The sequence below is a fragment of the Pogona vitticeps genome, chromosome 1 (genome assembly GCF_051106095.1).
Source record: "Pogona vitticeps strain Pit_001003342236 chromosome 1, PviZW2.1, whole genome shotgun sequence".
Taxonomy (NCBI): Eukaryota; Metazoa; Chordata; class Lepidosauria; order Squamata; family Agamidae; genus Pogona; species Pogona vitticeps.
Genome location: NC_135783.1, coordinates 172071933 through 172095076, shown reverse-complemented (window position 1 = coordinate 172095076; position 23144 = coordinate 172071933). Strand labels below are relative to the sequence as shown.

Sequence of the window (23144 nt, the reverse complement as noted above, 5' to 3'; positions counted from 1 at the left end):
GCATATTGATGTAATGCTTATTTTGATCAAAGCTGAGCAGAGAAACCAAGACAAACCCCTAACAGTCGTGCTTGGAGTTACAAGTCCCATTCAGTGTGGTGGAGATTGTTCCTGTTCCCATCTGCTTTGTTGACGGATTGATCTCTTAATGATGTATGTATTTCTCTAACACCTAGCCCATGAGGCCCTTGTACCTTTGTGACAAAGTGTGGTGAGTGATGCCAGATGAAATGTAGAGGGAGCAGTAGACATTCCCGCATGTGTGCATGTGCATGCATATGCACACACACACACACACGCACGCATGCACGCACGCACGCACACACACACACACACACACACGGGGGGGGGATAACTGAATCTGCACCATGTTTTTCCCCTGGGTTTTTGTGGTTTTTTAATGTGGAAGGGATAAAGATCAGCATATGTGTGATGAAAATAAGAACTATAAAAGTACAAGGCTCAATAGTGGATCTATGTTTAGGGACATTGCATGTAGTCTAAGGCACTAGCATGTCACAGAATGCTGTAAATCATAGCCTTGGTTAGGAAAGACAATTACAGGAAAAGTCAGTTTTCCTCTCTCAAAAGCATATTCCCTACAGTTAACACATTTTCCCTCCAACAATGGGATTTCCTCAGGACTTCAGGAATCAAATGGGTCAAATTAAGCCAATTTGCATCCAATCATAAAACAAAGCACATTGAAAGCAAGATATGGAAGTAATGAAAACTGTGTGCTGTGAAGCCCTCTTCTAACAATATGGTAAACTTGCCATCTAGTTTGATCCAAAGTATCTGTGAGGGTGCTCAGCCTGTCTGTAGACAAAAGGATAGGAACCCACTAGCCATGCTGGTAGTTATAAAGAAAGTCCAACTGTTTTGCAACCAAGGAAACTTTATTGTAGAACTCTCTACAGGAGAGTCATTGGATCCATGACACTTCTCCCCATCTTTCCCCTTGCAGTTCCTTAGCCCCCTATGGGTGGTTCCACTTCACTCTTGGTGACACTAATTCTTGAACACACAGAGAAAGGCTTACAGTATGGTCTCTCCTTCTTTCAAGCCCTGGGCCATCTGTTACAATCCCTTTGATTGTTTGTGACATCTTTACCTTCCCACTGGAGTTGAGGTTGATGTTACTTTTGCAGTTGGGGTCTTGCCAGGAACTGTTGATAATACATCCCATCCACCCACGTAGATTTATGTCCTTCTGCCATGAACGAAAAAACTTGACCATTGGGGAGCCTTGGGGAGCACTAGGGTTGATTGGGGAAGTCTCACCAGACTTTACTGAAAAAGTCCAGTAAAGTAGGTGTAGACTGGTAAGCTATCAACCCCAGTTGTCCACTCAGCCTACTTCTTGATCTCACTCTCCTCTTCTTTTGTCTCCATTGAACTCTCTATCTCCACTGTGGTCCTTGTTCTTTCTCAGTCTTCCTTGCAGGCTTCTCTTGTCCTCCAGTTGCTTCCTCTTTTCTTGCCTCAATTAGGAAGGAAGCTCCTTATGCAGGAATTTTCCCACCTTTTCATCCTGTTATCTTCTTGAACCCTTTGACCCAATGTCTGGGGAAAGTGAGAAGCCTACTGGGTAGTGGCCTGGGAAAGGAAAGAACTTTCCATTGACCTTCAGTTTGGACCCTGCAGTGGCAAAGAAGATGCTAAGGTTGACCCTAACTGCAGGCCTGTGCCCCACCCACTCACAGTATCTATGACTTAGCAGGGATTCTGAAGGTTTTAAGATGGTTCGGATCATGACTTCATTGCCACCAGGTTCTGTGGATTAGGAAAATTAGCAATTAAAGTTTTCAAACTTTCTCTTTCTCTCTCCCCCTTTCCCCCACCCCCATAGCAGAAATTTAATGGCTGTCCTATTCACACTTGGCAGCCATTTCTGGAAAGGAAAGTTAGCAGATTTTTGCTAGGCAGCTCTCTCCTCCTGATCTTTACAAAGACCAATTCTTACAACAATTTTGATCTAGAAAGTAGGAGGCCAGATGGCTGGTAATATTTAATTTGATCTTAGTTTCACAAGAATTTTAGAATGAGATCCAGGAGGTTGAGTTTAATTACTCAACAATTAGACAAAAATCTAGGTTTTAAAATGATGGGGTCATTAAAGAGTTATAAATAAGACGAGCTTTTGAGTCCTCCAGAATTCTTCATTGGGTGCAGGGGGTATGACATTGGGAAGGAAGGAAGGAAGGAAGGAAGGAAGGAAGGAAGGAAGGAAGGAAGGAAGGAAGGAAGGAAGGAAGGAAGGAAGGAAGGAAGGAAGGAAGGAAGGAAGGAAGGAAGGAAGGAAGGAAGGAAGGAAGGAAGGAAGACCAGATTTGCTGTCTTAGAGGCTGAGCAGTAGTCTGAGTGCACAACAGGACTGGAAGCCAAAGCACACGCGGCATGTAGGGATACCGGTGATGAGCAATCTACGCCAGTGACGATAGGATCGGCTACAACAGTAGGAATGAGGTGTCAGGTGAAGCTGCCATGATGTGATGGGTTGCAGGGATAAGACTATGACCTTGCCTTTGTTGGGTGACTCAACTTTTATGCATGACACGACACCACACTTTCCAACATGGGCCGGGGCTCACACTGGACAAACACACGCACAGGGCCCAGCCATGTCATTTTCAACTTGGCCATGGGCAGGCGGTAGCCTAACTTCCACGCCTGGCCCGGCTTCAACAATCCCAGCTTGGCCTTGGCTGGGTAGTAGTCAATTTGCTCTACAACCATATTTAGCCAGCAACCCACAAATACCAGGGGCTCCCGGTACATCCTGGCCTTATAAGGGTGCCCATTTAAGTGCATGGGGCCCTCCAATAGTACAACAGCCATCAACGGCCCCAATAGTCCCGGAAGCTGGTGTGGGTGTTTGGCCGTAACCTTTAGTACCAGACACTGGTTATAACTTAGTGCCATTGCAGGCTCTGCCGTTTAGGGACACAGCCATGCCTTTAGGTGACCATTTGACACCGGCAACAAAGGAAAAGATATGGAAAATAATATACATTGATTTATTCGAGCTACTGAATAGAAATGTGGAAAAGAAAGACCTAGATAAGGAGGATGAGAAGGATAAGGAGAGGTGCAGGTATAAGAGGCCAGACAGGACATGGTCCAATTGGTTGCCCAGCTTCTTAATATATGCAGGAGTAGTGGTAAAGACACAGCCCTGGTGGGCTACAGCCCTATTCCAATACCTGGACCTCATTTATCGGGCATAGGTAGATTTTGCAGGGTAGGCATTGTAACGGCCTCCTTCTACCTCACAAAGGAAGGTCGCTACGTCACTCCACTGTTACTCTTCTGGTAGTCTGCCACCAACCATCCCCTGCAATAAGTATCTTTAGGCCGGAATGGATTTCAAACAAAATAACTAAAGTTTATTGATTGGTACATTAAGATTGGTATAACAAATGAATCAGGTAATCACATAAAGAAAGGCTCTAGCTCACACAGACTCATATCTCCACACAATCTGATCACTATCTCATCTCAACACTCACAGATCCTGATCTGACCCTCACACACATACACACCCCTATATATCCCAGCTCCTCCCCCTGATGTCCCGCCTTCCGACCACCATTTGATGTTAACACTCCAGCCTAAACCTTGAAGGACAGGTGACATCATAGCTGTTTGTAACATACCTCCCCCCTTTATAAGTTGTTTAGTGGGGGAAAGCTAGATTGCTTTTCTCCCAAAACAACTAGGAGTAGAGTCAACACATTTCCATAAAATTACATTACCCAAATACTTACCACATTAATCATCTTTTCACTCTAGAACATCACAACACATTACAGCATTTCTTCCATTTCAAATACTTATCATCAATATTCAACATACACTTAAATTGTTCTGTTCATCAAAAAAAATACACACAATTACTCATTTCCATATACATATACAGAACAACATTTCAACAAACCCATATTCATAAACAGTTAAACCACTTTAGCCAATTTACAAAGTCCATCTGGTCGTCTTCACTCTTCTGGTCTTCGGGATAAGGCGTCAGCCACACAGTTCATCGTCCCTTTGACTACCTTAACCTCGAAGTCGAAATCCTGTAACAGCAAGGCCCACCTCATCAGTTTACTATTGTGGGTTTTCATAGTCTTTAACCACCTCAGTGGGGAGTGGTCCGTACAAAGGATAAAATGTCTCCCCCAGATGTATGGTGATAACTTCTGAACCGCATAAACAATGGCAAGACACTCTTTCTCCACAGTAGCTAAGTGTCTCTCTCCTTTCTGAAGCTTTTTACTAAGGTAGGACACTGGATGCTGGTCTCCGTTGTCATCAGCTTGACACAAGACAGCTCCTACCCCGGCGTTGGATGCATCTGTGTACACGATAAACTCTCGGTCGAAGTCTGGGCACGCAACACTGGATAGTGGATTAGCGCCTCCTTCAACTTGTGGAACGCCTCCTCGCAGTCACTGGTCCATGGGATGTGGTCATCAGTCTTCTTCCTCGTCAGCTCGGTCAGCGGCGCTGCCATCTCGCTGAACCTAGGAATAAATTTCCTATAGCAGCCTATCAGACCAAGAAATGATCTTACTCTTTTCTTGGTATTGGGTCTAGGCCAATCACGTACTGCCTCTACCTTTGCTTCCAGGGGCTTGATTACTCCTCCCCCTACAACATGACCCAAATACTTTATTTCTGGGCTACCCAGCTGGCATTTGCTTGCTTTCACGGTTAGCCCTACCGCACTTAACCTCTGCAGTACTACTTCTAGGTGTCTTAGGTGATCTTCCCAGGTGTTACTGAAGATACCTATGTCATCTATGTAGGCTACTGTAAAATCACTGAGCCCTTGTAAAGTCTGGTCCATCAGCCTTTGGAACGTGGCTGGCGAATTCCTTAGGCCGAAACTGAGGACTCGAAACTCAAATAAACCAAAAGGGCTACAAAAAGCGGTCTTCTCTTGATCTCTAGGATCAATCCTCTCCTGCCAAAAACCCTTAACTAGGTCTAATGAAGAGATGTATCGACAACCCCCTATAGTTTCAATCAGGTTGTCCAGTCTGGGCATAGGGTAAGCATCAGGTTTGGTCACAAGGTTTAGTTTCCTATAGTCAACACAGAACCTAACACTTCCATCCGGCTTATCAACCAGAATTATCGGAGCGGACCAAGGGCTAGAAGATGGTACAATGATATTCTCCTTGAGCATTTCATCCAACTCCTTGCACACCTTGTCCTTATATGGTCCTGTTACTCTGTATGGGGTTACTGCCTGCGGGGGTGCATCTCCAGTATGGATCCTATGCATCACTCCCTTAGCTAACCCAGGCTTGTTTGAAAAGACCTTATAATATTTGGTAACTAGCGATTTCAGTTTTCTCTGCTGATCTAGGGTGAGTGCAGGGCTGATTCTCACCTCCTCTGGGTTGTACCTAACTTCACCCCTACCTTCCCAATAAGGCAAGTCATGTTCCTCCCTATCAGCAGCTTTCATTGCGAATAAAACTCTCTGTTCCTCCCTATAGTAAGGTTTCAGAGCGTTAACATGAACTACCCTCCTGCCTTGGTGTTCTTCTTCCTCAATAATGTAGTTTAGGTCATTCATTTTTGAAATAATCCTATATGGTCCTGCCCAATTTAATTGTAGCTTGTTCCCTTTGAAAGGTTTTAACCAAAGTACCTCATCTCCAGGGCTAAACTGTCTTTCCCTCACCTTTCTATCGTACCAGGTTTTCTGTCTAGTTTTCTGTGCATGTAGATTTTCTGAAGCTAACTCTAAATTCCTTTTCAGGTCATTCATTAGCGTGTCTATGTAGGTAACTACATCTTGTGGATCATCTTCTGTGATCTTTTCCCAGTTCTGTTTAATTAACTCAAGTGGTCCCTTCACTTTCCTCCCAAATAAAAGTTCAAATGGGCTAAAACCTGTACTGGCTTGTGGCACTGATCTATAAGCGAATAATAGTGATTGCAGTTTCTGATCCCAGTTGTTTGGATTTTCTGCCAAGTAAGCTCTGATCATTCTCATTAGGGTCCCATTAAACTTTTCAGTTAACCCATTGCTCTGAGGATGATAGGCGATAGTTTCTAAATGTTTAATCCCACAGATTTGCCATAATCGTTTCATGAGCTTAGAAGTAAAAGATGCTCCTAAATCTGTTATTATTTCTGAAGCAAAGCCCATCCGAGACATATAACTTACTAAGGCATCAGCTACTGTGTTGGTCTCTATGTTACTTAAGGGAATAGTATCAGGATATCTAGTGGCATGGTCCACAATAGTGAGAATAAATCTGTTTCCCCTCTTTGTGACCTTAGGCAATGGCCCTACAATGTCCACACCTATGCATTTAAATGGAGTAGAGATCACGGGTAATGGGCATAACTTGGCTTTGGTTCTGTCACGGTTGTTACCCTGTCTCTGGCAAACATCGCATCTTTGGCAGAAGTTTTTAATTTGCTTCCCTATCTCAGGCCAATAAAAGTTTTGTGTGATCCTTAGCTTGGTCTTGTTTACTCCTAAGTGTGCAGCAAATATGTCAGAGTGCCCCCTTTCTAAGATCATCTGGCGATATTTTACAGGCACCACTATCTGACTTCGAATCCCATCTCCCCCTTTTGAGATATTCGTCAGTGTCTCTCTGTATAATATTCCCTGCTTGATGTGGAACCTCTCTGGAGTTTCAGGGGTTAACTGCACTCCTGTCACTTTCTCAAAACAAATTTTTAAAGTAAGATCTTCTTTTTGTTCTTGTGAAAATATACTGCTTTTAGGTAACTCAAGTGTAACTGCTTTTGCTTCTTGTCTACCCTCATTTTCTCTCACCTCCTGAACATCAGTAACTTCCTTAGCTGTCTCTGTTTGGTCTTGTGAACGTGTAAGAACTAACACCCTCTTAACATGTTCAGCCAAGTCTGTTCCCACAAGAACAGCGGCTGGCAGTTGCGAAGAAATCCCCACTCTCCAATTTCCCTGCCATCCTTTATAACGCACAAAAACTTCAGCTACTGGCAAAACGATTAACTCTTCCCCTATTCCTTTGATTGTCAGACTCTCCTGAGGTAATATGTACTCCTGGGGTATGATATCAGGATGACACAAGGTCACCTGTGAGCAAGTGTCCCTTAGGGCTAAATAGTTGTGATCAAAAATCCCAATATTATCTCCAGCTGCCTCAAAAAGTTGAGAATTTGTTCTAACCAGAAGACAGTGTTTTATTTCAGCCAGAGGGATACTTTCATCACAGCACTCAGCTGTTGTATCAAGTTGTGCTGGTGTTGCTATGGCAACGGTCCCTTCCAGCGGGGGAGTTCTCTGTTCCTTCTGAACACAATAAACAGCTTTTGGCTTGTTTACACTCATATTCTGAGGTAAATTTTCCTTCCTGTGTTTTAGTTTTTCACGATTTGAGACCAAATGTCCTTTTTCTTGGCAGTAACAACATTTTTTGCTGTTCCAAGAGTATTTCTCATCAAATTTTCCCTTTCCCTCTAAATTTTGAGTTCTCTGTTGTTTCTGCTCTGAGGGCTTCCCTCCAAAATGGCTACCTCCACCCTGCTGGCTCCTAACGTGTCCCTGAGAGAATCTATTATAATTTTCCCCTGTCTTCCTCACATTTTCCCCCTCAGAATATATTGGTTTACTGATCTGTGTTATAAAATCTGCAATCTCTGTGGCTTCTTTCAAGTTTTTAGGCTGCCTTTCCTTGACTTGAAATTTTAATTCCCCCTGTAGAAGAGAATAAAACTGGTCTAGCCCTATAATATCTTTCAATTCTTGAAATGTCTGCACTCCCTCCTGTGCCAACCATTTATCCAAATATCTAGCTAAATTTGCTCCTAACTGTGTGAATGTTTCATCTGGTTTTTTGGTGAGTGATCTGAATCTTTGCCTTAGCTGTTCAGCATTGATGCCATGACGGGCAAATATAAGCTTTTAATACTCAGAATAATCCTTTATTAACTCAATAGGCATTTCAGCGTACACCTCATCCAGGCTTCCACTAATTAATGATCTCAAAATTGTCATTTTTTCTGACTCCTTTATAGAAAAATCTGTACATGTTCTCTCATAAAGGGAAAAGAAAATTTTGGGACAATCTCCCTTCTTATAGACTGGAAATTTCTTTAGGTCAGCTTTTGACAATTGACCCTCAACAGTACTTGAATTCATATTGTTATTATTATTTTGATTCATCAACTCAAGTCTGCGTATCTCAAACACCATTTTCTCTCTCTGTAATCTCTCTTCCATTTCCATTTTCTCTCTTTCTATTCCTAGTCTTTCCTTCTCCATTTGTGCCTCTTTTTCTATTCTTTCCCTTTCTATCTGTGCCTCAATTTCCCTCACTCTCAATTCATGAGCCTGCGCTAACTCAATTCTTCTGAGGTCTCCTAATTCTTCACTTGAAGCCCCTTTCTCCTGAACTGAGAGAATTCTTCCATCCTCCTCACTAAACTGTTCCTCAGAGACAACTGCCTCCTCAAACTGGCTTTGTTCAGTCATTTTTCTCCTTGTCAAGGGCATAATCTTTCACCCAAAAGGTTGTTTTCTACTTTCAAGCCTCAGTTTAAAAGAACACTATTTTTTTTCTTTACTCTGAGTCTGTGAGATATACAGTGGTGCCTTGCTTAACGAGTGCCCTGTTTAACGAAAAAATCGCATAGCGATGGCTTTGTTGCCATCGCTTTTGCGATCGCACAACGATCTTGCCTATGGGGAAAAATCGCTTTGCGATTTTTCCCCATAGGCACCATTTTCCCCCAGCTGAGCGGCGGGAGCTTTGAAGCCCCGCTGCTCAGCTGGGGGAAAATGTCGGCAGTGGGCTGCGGCCTCGGAAGGACCCCGAAGCCACCGTCCCCTGCCGACAATTCCCTTCCGAGCTCTCAAAGGGCCCCCTCCGATATTGGAGAAAACCCTTTGAGAGCTCGGAAGGCTCTCAGTGGCGGCGGGGGAAGGGTACCGGGGTGTCGAAGGCTTCCAGGCCTTTGCCTGGAAGCCTTGCGGACACCCCCCCACCCTGTCCCCGCCGCCAGCAGCCTCCCCACGCCGCCTACCCCGGCCGTTCTCGGACACCTGGAAGTACGAGAACGGCTGGGGAAAGTGGCGCGGGGAGGCTTCAAGCATCGGGGACAGGCTGGGGGGTGGACCGGGGAGCTTGAAGCCTCTCCGCGCCGCCTACCCCGGTCGTTCTCGGACTTCCAGAAGTCCGGGAACGGCCTGGGTAAGCAGTGCGGGGAGGCTTCAAGCTTCCCGATCCACCCCCCAGCCTGTCCCCGCCACTTAAAGCCTCCTTGTGCTGCCTACCCAGCCCGTTCTCGGACACCTAGGTGTCCGAGAACGGGCTGGGTAGGCGGCGCGGGGAGGCTACCGGCATCGGAGACAGGCTGGGGGGTGGACCGGGGAGCTTGAAGCCTCTCCGCGCCGCCTACCCCGGCCGTTCTCGGACTTCCAGAAGTCCGAGAACAGCCGGGGTAGGTGGCGCGGAGAGGCTTCAAGCTCCCCGATCCACCCCCCAGCCTGTCTCTGCCGCTTAAAGGGTAATCGGCGGTTGGTGGGATCCAAGCCCGGGATGCCTGAAAGGCATCCCAATCCCACCACCTTCCCCCCGCAGCTTGGATCTGAGCCGCAGCGGCTACCCCAGCCATGGCCGGACTCTAGGGAGTCCAGCCATGGCTGAGGTAGCCGCCATGGGTCAGATCCAAGCCGCGGGGGGGGAGGGAAAAAACCGGATAATCCGTTCCAATTGGAACGGATTAACCGATTTTCAATGCATTCCTATGGGAAATGGTGCTTCACATAACGATGTTTTCACATAACGTTTTTTTTCTGGAACCAATTAACATCGTTATGCGAGGCACCACTGTACTGTCACTGTCCTTTCCAGCACTGACAGATAGAAACAGTAACTGGGCTCCTGCCCCTTTCACTAGGCCTCTTACTAAACAGAGTGAATTCTCTTTACTCTGTCTCTGGTACCAATCTTAATTCACACAGCTCTGCCTCTCCTCAGGCTCTGCTGTCTAAATGGAGAGTTCCCTCAGCGTTGCTGTCTTTTGGCTTCCGCTCTGTCCCCTCAGAGTTCCACTAAACTCAGGACAGGCCAGCCCCACCACAGCCTCTGCCTTTTGGGTCACTCTTCCCACAAAGATGGTCACCTCAGAGCTTCCCTATCTTAGTCCCCAGTCTGAGTTTCAGCACCCCTCTACTAGACTTTCTCCCCTTGAGACAAGTCCTAGAAGGTCACCCACGTGTCCACTCGGACGTCCCTGACTAAAATACCCTTGCTCTGGGTGCGATTCGGCCAAGGCTTCACTGGATCTCTTCGTATCCCACCGCTGCCACCAAAATTTTGTAACGGCCTCCTTCTACCTCACAAAGGAAGGTCGCTACGTCACTCCACTGTTACTCTTCTGGTAGTCTGCCACCAACCATCCCCTGCAATAAGTATCTTCAGGTCGGAATGGATTTCAAACAAAATAACTAAAGTTTATTGATTGGTACATTAAGATTGGTATAACAAATAAATCAGGTAATCACATAAAGAAAGGCTCTAGCTCACACAGACTCATATCTCCACACAGTCTGATCACTATCTCCTCTCAACACTCACAGATCCTGATCTGACCCTCACACACATACACACCCCTATATATCCCAGCTCCTCCCCCTGATGTCCCGCCTTCCGACCACCATTTGATGTTAACACTCCAGCCTAAACCTTGAAGGACAGGTGACATCATAGCTGTTTGTAACAGGCATCACTTTCTTACGGCAAAGCATTTCATATGAGAAGTGCCATCCACCCCAATCTATGATGGGATGAGCCATTGGCAGGGCTTTGGTTGCAGCTGATGATGCCAGCCAGGGCTAACTGGCGTGATAGAACAGACAGTGGACACTTAATTAGGAAAACTGCTGTAAATGTGATTCCCCATGTTGGCACGGGGCAGGTAGTTCAACCCTGCCTGGTGTGTTGGGAGTACAACTCCAAGGGAGTGTGCTCCAAGAAGCAGTGAAAATGTAATCATGAATGCATGGTGTGCGGTGGTCAGCACCCCAGCATCAAGTGCTTCAGGGCTAATGCCGCAAGACAGTCAAGAGGCCCGGGTAGCAGAAAGAAAACTATCAGCAGAAGCAGTAACCCAGGTAAAGGGGCCCAGCCCAATTTATTTTATTTATTTATTTATTTATTTATTGGACTTATATACCGCCCCATAGCGCTACAAGCACTCTCCAGGCAGTTTACAATTTTTAATTATACAGGCTACACATTGCCCCCCCCAGCAAGCTGGGTACTCATTTTACCGACCTCGGAAGGATGGAAGGCTGAGTCAACCTTGAGCCGGCTACCTGGGATTTGAACCCCAGGTCGTGAGCACAGTTTTAGCTTGCAGTACAGCGTTTTAACCACTGCGCCACGAGGCTCTATTAAAGTTGCAGTCTTGGAAGCATGGCTGCCGAACTACCCCAGGTGGGAAGATGGCAATTCTTTGGTATCTGGTTTTAAGGAGGGCTTTAGGATACCAGCAGTGGGTGAACATAGGCATTCTTAGCAAAAAAAACTTAAATCCGTACACAGAATGGAAAGGGTTGGGCAGGAAAAGATAGATAAGGAGGTGTGTGAAGGGAGAGTGTTGGGGCCATTCGCAATGCCTCCCCTAGATACATTGCAAGTATCACCCTTAGGCATCATCCCTAAGAAAGCACCGGGAGAGTTTAGATTAATTCAGCACCTGTCCTTCCTGAAGGGGGCTCAGTTAACGATGCAATTCCTTAGGAATTGTGTACAGTCTGTTACACATCTTTTGACGAGGCAGTTAGTATGGTCTGCTGATGCGGAGTGGGAGCAGAAATGGCAAAATGTGATATTAAGTCTGCATTTAGAATTTTGCCAGTTAACCCATGGGATTTTGACCTGTTAGGATTCCAGCTTCAAGGGTCCTTTTACATAGATAGGGTGTTACCTATAGGCTGCTCTATTTCTTGCGCAGCTTTTGAATGCTTTAGTTCCTTCATTGAGTGGAAGCTTAGGATTAGAGTGGATCATAATAGTAGAGCCCATTATCTTGATGATTATCTTTTTTGTGGGGAGTAGAACACCGGAAAGTGTAAATTTACATTAGATACTTTCTGGGGAATGGCCAATGAGTTAGGTCTTCTGTTAGGTGAAGAAAAAATGGAAGGGTCATCCCCAACCCTGACATTTTTGGGGGATTGAATTAAATACAGTCCAGCAGACGTCTAGGTTGCCACTGGAAAAACTAGAGGATTTCAAGAGCAGGATAGCTTCAATGGAACAAAAGAAAAAAGTGGCCCTACATGAGTTACAGGAATTGGTGGGTCACCTAGATTTCACCTGCAGGGTGGTGGCACCTGGGCGAGCCTTTCTGTGCTGGCTTTGCGAGGCTATGTGTGGGCTGCATCATCCATTCTACAGGGTATTAGAGAGGATTTAGAAGTCTGGAGACAGTTTTAGACCAGTACAATGGCATATCCTTCTGGAGAAGTCAGAGGCTGCTTAAAGCAGAATTTCAGGTCCAGTCAGATGCTGCATGTTTTAGAATTTATTATAGAGGTAGGTGGTTCACTGGCACTTGGCCTGATGACTGGCATCAGGCAAGTATCACGAGGGATCTGACATTCTGAGAGTTCTTTCCTATAGTTGGAGCCTTGTGGCTCTGGGCAGAGGAATGGGCGGATTCAGTGGTACACTTCTGGTCTGATAACCAGGCAGTAGTCCACATCGTTAATAGTCTCACGTCTCATTCAGAGAGGGTTATGACTTTGGTGAGAGCATTTACACTGCGGGCATTGAAGTTTAACATTTTAATACATTTTAATGCCCGGCACATACCTGGCATTGACAATAGCTTAGCAGATGCATTATCATGCCAACAGATTCAACCATTCAGGGAACTAGATCCAGGGGTCAGCGAATTCCCAGAGATTCTTCCCTTGGAGGTCTGGCAAATTGGCGTGAGGACATGGAGAGGGTGATAGAAAGACAAGAAAAGGGTACTCTAAAATGAGTAGAGAGTTCCAAAAATTTAGAGAATCAGTGGGCTTGGACCATACTTCGCCAGTTCCAGTTGGCCATCTGCAACAGTTTATAGTGTCGTTAAACAGACAAGGTTTGGTGCTAAGAACTATTCAAGGCAAGCTATCTGCTTTGGCCTTTTATGCAAAAATTAAGGGATTGTCTGACTACTCTTCAGATTTCCGTATACAGAAGATGATTGAAGGCTGGTCTAAGGAAAGTGGTAGAGTAAAGGATTCAAGAGCTCCTATATCACCTGAGCTTTTGAAGGGGATTTGTAGGCAATGGGAGGTTATTTGTGGGCCACATTTATGTGTTTTGGGGAGCAACCTTCTGCCTAGATGTGCAGGCCCACATTGAATGGAGGGGGCACCACGTCATGCTGTGGGACCCGCTTTGTCATGCGGTTGCCTTTGGATGACACCCGCCAGACGTGTTGGGGATACACCTGGGTGGCAATGATGTGGCGCACTACCCTGGGAAGGCCCTGATTCTGGATGTGATCTGTGACCTCACTTGGTTGAGGGGCACTTATCCTGGCATGCATATTATATGGTCAATGATCATCCCTCACCTGTTTTGGAGGGATGGGAGACAATTTTTACCTGTAAACACTGCCCGTCGGAGTGTTAACAGGGAAGTCAGCAGAGCTGTTTGCAGAGGCCTGAGATCAATGGTCAGCCACCACAGGATCCATTTGGATAGGCCAGAATTTTTCCCATCAGATGACATTCATCTGTCCAAACGAGGTTTGGATGTCTTCCTTGAATACATCAAAGGGGGGGGGCTGCTTTTGGAGCTTGATCAGCTCGATGGCAGGCTTGGGATTTAGCATGGCTAGTCCCAATGCTGTGGTGGTTCGTGCGGATTAAACAGGTATTTGAAGAAGGAAGTAAAATTGTAATAGCAGGTAATTATAGCTCATCTGAACTCCCAGCACTCATGCGATTACAGTGCTGGGGGGGAGATGCGCTGGGGACGCACCTGGATCATCAGGCACAATAGAGAGAGTGGCACAAGATCCAGGGTGGTCAAATTTGGGTCGGCAGAGTTTCCCACTGTCTTCAAGACTGGGAGAAATGAGGTCAGGGACTAGCACATTGGTTTTTTAGAAGGGTCCTTTGACCCAGGTTAGAAACCAGAATCCACACTACATCAGGACCCCCCCTTTGCCAAATGATTGGCAACAATGATTATATTATAATAAAGTGTGGCCCATGTTTAACCCATATCTCTGGTCTTGCGTATTTATTCCGGGGTAAGAGGTCACCTTAACCCTGCCTGTTACCTCGGCCTCAGTCTTTGGCTACCATTGATTGCTGTGCCTTTTGTCCTACTGACCACAGTGCTCACCAGGTGCCACTGCTGGGGAGACTTTTTTGCTTCTTTCCCAGTCCTCCAAATATTATAATATCTTTGTCTGGTGAAGAAGCGCTTTGAACTACTTAAAAAAAACTAATTATTGCCTTGTCTATAATGTTTTAGTGATCCAGTAAAAGTCAACTAAGACTTTTGTTTGTGCACATGGACTACATGGTACTTGGATTTTTCAGATTTAGCAACAAAACATGTGCTTGTATGATCTTTGTTGCTCTCATCATATATTCCTTGATAACATGTTCAGCTACTATGGGTGAATGCATGTTTCTCCAGTCATTACTTTCTGTTGCTTCTCAATGTTAACCAACCTCTTTCTTCTTGGAATACCTTCTTGATAAAAACAATGTATATTCAGTTGAGAGGATGCCCTCTACGATGACCCTTTCTGGCTTAAGTAAATATTGCAGGAGTGGTGTCCTGTTTTCAACATCCTTTGCTCTTGATAATGCCTTGGAAAGGTAATCCATTAACAGGAACGCAGAAGACCAGGCACTGTCTTCTCAGTTATGGATAGATGGCATTCCTTAAATATTTAACCAGCCTGACCTCCCTTCTACCTTCACTAAGCCATTAAACTCCAGAAGCCAAGAGGCTCACGGCTTTGCCTGAAGAATAAATACGGGTTTCTTTTTGCCATGTTTTGCTCCCAGAATAACTCAACACCACTGATAAGTCCAGCTCCTGTCAAGGAGGCATAGTGAGGAACTGAACTCCCAGCCTCTGGCTCTATAGCCAAATACCTAAACCACCGAGCTATCCAGCAGTTATAAAACCACTCTAACTAACTAAACCTATCTTAGATGGATAAACAAATTAAAACAACCTTGAACATCTCAGGTAGCAAGCAGTAATAAAAAGCAGCTTTAAATAATTCTGTTTTAACTAATTTCTTTAAAATGGAGAGGATAAGTGCCTGGCAAACCTCTCTTTGTTCCAGAGGCATGAGCCATAACCAAAAAAGCCCAGTTCCTAGTAGTCATTCTTTTGGACTCCTTAATGTTACAATTTTTAACATCATGGACAAATATTTCTATTTCCCCTTATGAAATGCAAGTTACAAATATCAGCTCCGACACCCTGGCTATTCCCCCCCCCCCCAAAAGCTGGTATAAGAAAACCTAACATTTCCATTAACATCTAGTTTATTGCATGTCAGCCTACTAATTGCACATTGCTAGTGGCTAAATCATTCCCAGGCACATCATAATTATAAGCACTGCAACACTCAGATCCATGTGGCCTCTTATACACAGTGCATGGCCACAAACCAAAGAGAGTATTTTCATTATGAAAGTCAGAACTGACTAGGACACTAAACTAGAATCTTTGGCACATCTGCAATTGGGGGTTCAGATTTCAGACTTGTTTCACTCAGCATGTGTCCCTGTCAGGATCCCCTCGTCCAAATTATAGCCTCACCCTTGTATGGACAAACAATTCCTGTTTGCCAAATGTGTTTGCTCATTTTCTTGCTCACTCTCTCGATCATTATAATTCTAAGCCGGAGGAGAAGAAGCCACAAAGTACCCATTTCTGCAACACAGGCAGGCTAACAACAAGACACTAAACTCAAAGGCACATTTTACTTAATTGGTTTCTTTTCCTTTAGTTCTGCTTTCACTACTTTTTGTGGCCACAGGACTGAGATGAGTGTTCCCCACTGAAGCACTAATGATATTGGCATGCTGATGCAGGTTATAATATGCTGATAAAATTACAGACTGTCCAATGTCCACTAGGGAGGAAGTGTTTTTCCTCATCCTCTATAACTTTGCTCTGCCACAGTGATGAATATAAATGGAAGCAGGACTGCAGGGTTGCAAATTTGAAACCCAGCAGTCAGGCGAGAATGTCATTGCTTCTACGATGAAGTGTGGAGCTCCAGCTCCCCAGCCTAGTTTGCCTTCTGAACACTTGTTTGAAACTGAACTTCAGTTCTCATCAACTCTTTGTTCCTCCAGTTCACATATACTGTCACATACAGCACTGATGGTACCTGTCTGTCATGGGTTTGGAGGGAAAGTTCCATCCTATGGGGAGTGGAAGGCGGGACATCAGGGGGGAGGAGCTGTACTGTATATATATTTAGAGCTGGTGTGGAGAGTTAGGAGTTGGAGTCTGTGTGTCAGACTGGGTACAACTGTTTGTCAGTTAGTACATACCTGATAGGTTCAGGTTTCTATCTAGGTAGCCAGAACTGATAGGTTCAGGGTCTGTGCGTTGCCTTAAAGTGTTCTGTGGGAACCAATCTGTTGTGGGTGTATGACTGGGATTATGCCACGTTCCAGTATCCTATTTACCTGATCCTTTTATTTACCCTGTTTGTTGTTTCAATAAACCTTGTTCTTTTGTTTATCAAAATCCATTCCTGGTCTGTGTGACTCCTTATAGGGAATGGTTGGTGGCAGCATAACTATAGGGTGGGATACTCCAGTAGGTCTGGGGTTGCCACATTGATTGGTGTCCAGCGTGTGGGATACGACTGGTCCAGTTGTCCAGTGGTCCAGCAAAGCCTTGGCAAGTGTGCCCAGAGCAAGGGGGGTCTAGTCAAGGAAAATCTGAGGGCGCGTAGGTAATCTTCTAGGCTTACCTCACGGGGAGGTAGGCTAGTGGAAGAACGTGCACACTCAGATTGGGGGACTAGATTAGGGAGCTCTGAGGCAACCCGTTTTGGCGGGAAAGGGCTGAGGCAAAGCTGCGTGAAGTAACAGGGATCTAGCCTGTCTGCTGAGAGGCCTAGCAGAGGGGGTGGATTCTACCTGGCAACAGTTGCAAGTTGGTGCTGAAGGAACAGCAGCAGTCTATAGAAGGCTGTTTCTGAGGCAAAAGGAAAAAAGTCGTCATTTTATTTTGAGGCGTGACTTTTGAAGGCAGCCTGTTCTGGGGGGATTATGTGCTTGACTCGAAGCCAAATGGCAGAAATGGGGAAAGTAAGAGAACCACAGGGAGACCAAGGTTCTGAGGAGGAATTTGGCTCAGTGCAGGATGAGAGCACGGGAGAACTGACCTCAGAACTCAGAAGAATGCTCCTAGCCCAACAGCATGAACTGAGGGTGAGGGAAATGGAGGAAAAGGAAAGGGAGAAACAGAGAAAATTTGAAATGGAAAGGGAAGAGAAACAGGAAAGGGAAAGGGAGAAACAAAGACAATTTGAGTTAGAAAGAATGGCGTTTGAAAAGGAAGAGAAACAAAAACAATTAGAAATGGAAAAAGAAGAAAGATTAGAGAGAGAGAGAATGGAAAGAGAAGAAAGATTGGAGAGAGAGAGGATGGCGTTTGAGTTAAGAAAATTGGAAATGATGAACCAGAACAATAATAACAATAGAGATTCTGAGGTGGGCCAATTGTCTAAAACTGACCTGAAGAAATTCCCTGTGTACAACAAGGGAGATTGCCCTGAGGTGTTCTTTTCCCTCGTGGAAAGAGCGTTTGTGGACTTCTCAGTAAGGGAAACTGAGAAGATGACCATTATGCGATCTTTAATCAGTGGCAGCCTGGCAGAAGTCTATGCAGAGATGCCAGTGGAACTGCTGAAGGACTTCGCTGAGTTTAAAAAACTGGTGTTTGCCCGGCATGGGATAAATGCTGAACAGCTGAGGCAAAAATTCAGGTCACTCACAAAAAAACCAGAGCAGACTTTTACCCAAGTGGGGGCCCAACTGGTGAGGTTGCTAGAGAAATGGCTGTCTCAGGAGGGGACAGAGACCTTCCAGCAGCTCAAAGACCTGATAGCGCTGGAACAATTTTATTCAGTCCTGCATGGGGAACTAAAGTTCCATGTGAGGGAGAGGAAACCTAAATCGGTGGCAGAAGCGGCAGAGATCGCAGATTTCATTTACCAAATAAGGAAGCCCTTAGGTGCTGAGGGGAAAACTGTGGGTAAGCCCAAAGAAACCTACAGCAGGTACTCTCAGGGACCAGGGAAAAACCAGCAAGGGGGAGGGGCCCATGTTGAAGGGAAGCCCTCAGACATGAAACCACCAAGACCTCAGATTTTGGAGGGAAAACCAAAACCAGATGAGAAAGACTCCAAGTACAGCAGAAAATGTTATTTCTGTCAAGGAAAGGGCCATCTAATCTCAGAGTGTGAGAAATTAAAGCAGCTAAAGGGAAATTTGCCTCATGATTTGAGTGGAACCAAGCCAAAAGCTGTGTTCTGTGTCCAGACAGAGCAAAGCTCCTTGCCACTGAGGGAGCCTGTTGCCATGGCTACTCAATCTGGACCAGTTACATCTGCTGATCAGGCTGGGGAAAATGGTCCTCTTGTGGAGGTCAAGCGCTGCTTACTAGTTAGGACAGATTTGCAATTGTTTGAGACCGCAGGGGTGGACGTAGGAATATTTGACCATCAGTATAGGGGGCTAAGGGATACTTGTTCCCAGGTGACCCTGTGCCATCCAGACATTATTCCTAGGAAGTATATAATCCCAAATGAGAGCTTGAAGGTGGCAGGGATTGAGGGGCAGGTGATCTCACTGCCAGTAGCTGAGGTACCTGTGAGTTTTCAAGGCTGGAGGGGAGTTTGGCGGCTAGCGATTTCATCGACTCTGCCAGCAGCCGTGCTCGTGGGAAATGACCTGGCTGAACATGTGAAAAGGGTGCTAGTGATTACACGCTCACAAGCTACCACGGAGACAGTTCAGGGGGGTACTGAAGAGCCCGAGGCTGAAGCAGATGAGGGTAGTCCCGAAGCTGTGGCAGAAACCTTAACCACAGACAGCAAATTTGGCCAAGAGCAAAAGGCAGACGCCACTCTCCGAAAGTGTTTTGAAAAGGTGGCAGACACCCAGCTAACACCTGAAACCCCAGCGAGATTTCGCGAGGAAAAGGGAATTTTATATAGAGAGACCCTGATGAATATCTCAAAAGGGGGAGATGGGATCAGACGTCAGCTAGTGGTACCTGAAAAGTATCGCCCCATGATCTTACAAAGGGGGCACTCTGACATGTTTGCTGCGCACTTAGGGGTGAACAAAACACAGCAGAGAATCACACAAAATTTTTACTGGCCTGAAATAGGGAAGCAGATCAAGGAGTTCTGTAAACAATGTGATGTGTGTCAGAGGCAGGGGAATAACCGTGACAGGACCAAAGCGAAGTTGTGCCCTTTGCCTGTGATTGACACCCCGGTCAAATGTATAGGAGTGGATATTGTGGGACCTTTGCCCAAGGCCACAAAGAGGGGAAACCGGTTCATTCTCACCATTGTGGACCATGCCACGAGGTACCCCAAAGCCATACCCTTGACTAACATCGAAACTAACACAGTGGCAGATGCCTTGGTGGGGTATATGTCCAGGATGGGATTTGCCTCAGAAATAATCACAGATTTGGGCACATCGTTTACGTCAAAGCTCATGAAACGGTTATGGCAAATCTGTGGAATTAAACACAAGGAAACCACTGCCTATCACCCCGAAAGTAATGGGTTAACGGAGAAGTTCAATGGGACTCTGATGCGCATGATTAGGGCTTACTTGGCAGAGAATCCAAACAATTGGGACCAGAAGCTGCAATCCCTTTTGTTTGCTTACCGATCAGTGCCCCAAGCCAGTACCGGGTTCAGTCCGTTTGAACTTTTGTTTGGGAGAAAAGTCAAAGGTCCACTTGATTTAATCAAGCAGAATTGGGAGCAGATCACCCAGGGTGACCCACAAGATGTTGTGACGTACATAGACACTTTAATGAATGACCTGAAGAGAAACCTAGAGCTAGCAGCAGAAAACCTGCAAGCTCAGAAGGTCAGACAGAAAACCTGGTATGACCAGAAAGCCAGGGAGAGGCACTTTAACCCAGGGGAGGAAGTGCTTTGGCTTAGGCCCTGCAAGGAGAACAAACTGCAGCTCAAATGGGCAGGACCATACAGGGTCATTTCCAAGATGTCGGATCTGAACTACCTTATAGAACAGGAAGATCACCTGAAACACCTGGAGATAGTGCTGCAGAGGTTAAGTGCAGCAGGGCTAACAGTAAAGGCAAGCAAGTGTCAGCTGGGTAGCCCAGAAATAAAATACTTGGGTCACATAGTAGGGGGAGGAGTGATCAAACCCCTAGAGGCCAAGATAGAAGCCGTTCGTGATTGGCCCAGACCCAACACCAAGAAAAAAGTCAAATCATTTCTTGGGTTGGTGGGCTACTACAGAAAGTTCATCCCGAGGTTTAGCGAGATGGCGAATCCGCTGACCGATCTGACGCGGAAGAAGACTGATGACCGCATCCCGTGGACCAGCGACTGTGAGGAGGCGTTCCGGAGGTTGAAGGAGGCGCTCATCCATTATCCAGTGCTGCGTGCTCCCGACTTCGACCGGGAGTTCATCATCTACACCGATGCGTCTAACAGCGGGGTAGGAGCAGTTCTTTGCCAGGAGGATGAAAATGGTGACCAGCATCCAGTGTCCTACCTGAGTAGGAAACTCCAGAAAGGTGAGAGACATTTGGCAACCGTGGAAAAGGAGTGCCTGGCCATAGTATACGCGATTCAGAAGGCCAAACCTTACATCTGGGGAAGACATTTTGTTCTGTGCACTGACCACTCACCACTGCAGTGGTTAAAGACAATGAAAACCCATAATAGTAAACTTATGAGGTGGGCTTTAAACCTGCAAGATTTTGACTTTGAAGTGAAGGTGGTCAGAGGGTCAATGAACTGTGTTGCTGACGCCTTGTCAAGAAGACCCGACGAGTGAAGACGGCGAAGAAACCATGGACTGTGTATATTTTAGTGACCAAAAGTTAAATGTACCTGTTTATTGAACAGGCTTGGTTTGTATTAATAAAGGTAACTTAATGTATTGCAAATATTAATGTTTAAATGCATAAGTGATATGTTTGACCTAGAGTGAGTATGTATGGGTTATGGGATTGTATGATAATGTATAACTGTTGTTGTGTTTTGATCCTGGTTGTTTTTTGGAGAAAAGCACTTTAGCTTTTCCCCCGCAAAACAACTTATAAAGAGGGGAGGTGTCACATACAGCACTGATGGTACCTGTCTGTCATGGGTTTGGAGGGAAAGTTCCATCCTATGGGGAGTGGAAGGCGGGACATCAGGGGGGAGGAGCTGTACTGTATATATATTTAGAGCTGGTGTGGAGAGTTAGGAGTTGGAGTCTGTGTGTCAGACTGGGTACAACTGTTTGTCAGTTAGTACATACCTGATAGGTTCAGGTTTCTATCTAGGTAGCCAGAACTGATAGGTTCAGGGTCTGTGCGTTGCCTTAAAGTGTTCTGTGGGAACCAATCTGTTGTGGGTGTATGACTGGGATTATGCCACGTTCCAGTATCCTATTTACCTGATCCTTTTATTTACCCTGTTTGTTGTTTCAATAAACCTTGTTCTTTTGTTTATCAAAATCCATTCCTGGTCTGTGTGACTCCTTATAGGGAATGGTTGGTGGCAGCATAACTATAGGGTGGGATACTCCAGTAGGTCTGGGGTTGCCACATATACAAATTAGCACCACTTTTCTTCTCCCCAGAAGGAATTTGAGAACCTGGGTTTTGTATACATTATATAATAACAAAGTGGTTCACTTGTTTTTTGATTTATCACATAACATGGTGGGCCTTTCCATATGTGAAATTTATATTATTTTGAAGCTTTTCTTTGGTGCTTCCTAAATGTCTGGTAACATAGTAAGGGAATCTTTCCTTTCCTTCTTTTTTTGCCTCCTCCTCCTCCAAACTTTTGCTTTTTTTTCTTTTGTTTATATTTTTGAACTTACCATAACATCACAAGGTGGACAAGAAAGTTACATATCTTTTCCCCCACCCTTCCTTGGGAGTTCAGTTCCTCACTGTTCCTCTCAGGAGTAGAGCCAATCTGTGTAACCTTGGGAAAGAGGCAGAGTCCCAGAGCACCCCCAGAAGAAGGGAATGGTAAAGCACTTCTAAGTACTGTACTCTCTACTTAGAAGACCCTGAAAAGAGTTGCCATAAGCCAGAATTTACTGGACAGCTGTAGCATTCACCCTTGTTATGCAATGTTATTATCTGTCCAATACAGAAGAAATCTGCTCCCTTGAAGTCTACTACAGGCGTGATCATCCAGGACCGAGCACAGCAGATGGAACGCTGGGTGCAGCACTACTCTGAGCTATATTCTAGAGAGAATGTAGTAACGGAAGAGGCATTAAATAACATTGAGTGCCTGCCTGTCTTGGAAGAGCTGGACAGTGAACCAACTCTAGCAGAAATAAAAGCGGCCTTGGATTCCCTTGCCTCTGGCAAGGCACCTGGAAAGGACAACATCCCCGTTGAGGTTTTGAAGTGTTGTAAAGAGATCATCATCACTGAGCTGTATGGAGTCTTTTGTCTTTGCTGGAGAGAAGGTGGAGTACCACAGGACATGAAGGATGCAAACATCGTCACATTGTATAAGAACAAAGGCGACAGGGGCGACTGCAATAACTACCGTGGTATCTCTCTTCTCAGTGTTGTAGGGAAGCTGCTGGCCCGTGTTGTGCTGAAGAGACTCCAGGTGCTTGCAGACAGAGTCTATCCAGAATCACAGTGCAGATTCCGAGCTAATAGATCCACCACCGACATGGTATTTTCCCTCAGACAGTTGCAGGAGAAATGCAGGGAACAACAACAGCCACTCTTTGTGGCCTTCATAGATCTCACAAAGGCCTTTGACTTGGTTAGCAGGGACGGACTCTTTAAAATACTTCCCAAGATTGGATGTCCACCTCAACTCCTTAATATCATCAGGTCCTTTCATGAGGAAATGAAGGGCAC

The 23144-nt window shown here is 45.6% G+C and overlaps 1 protein-coding gene and 1 long non-coding RNA gene across 3 annotated transcripts in view; one reads left to right on the top strand and one right to left on the bottom strand.

The window, feature by feature from the left end:
• The window catches only part of LOC140701319 (uncharacterized), a 75909-nt gene that overhangs the window by 7648 nt on the left and 45117 nt on the right, over positions 1-23144 (bottom strand). The gene's annotated exons all lie outside the window — the stretch shown is intronic.
• LOC144583976 (uncharacterized) lies at positions 16381-21758 on the top strand. The gene is made up of 2 exons (XM_078378857.1): positions 16381-17559; positions 17626-21758. The coding sequence occupies exons 1-2, from the start codon at positions 17297-17299 to the stop codon at positions 21089-21091; spliced, it is 3729 nt and encodes a 1242-aa protein (XP_078234983.1). The 5' UTR covers positions 16381-17296; the 3' UTR covers positions 21092-21758.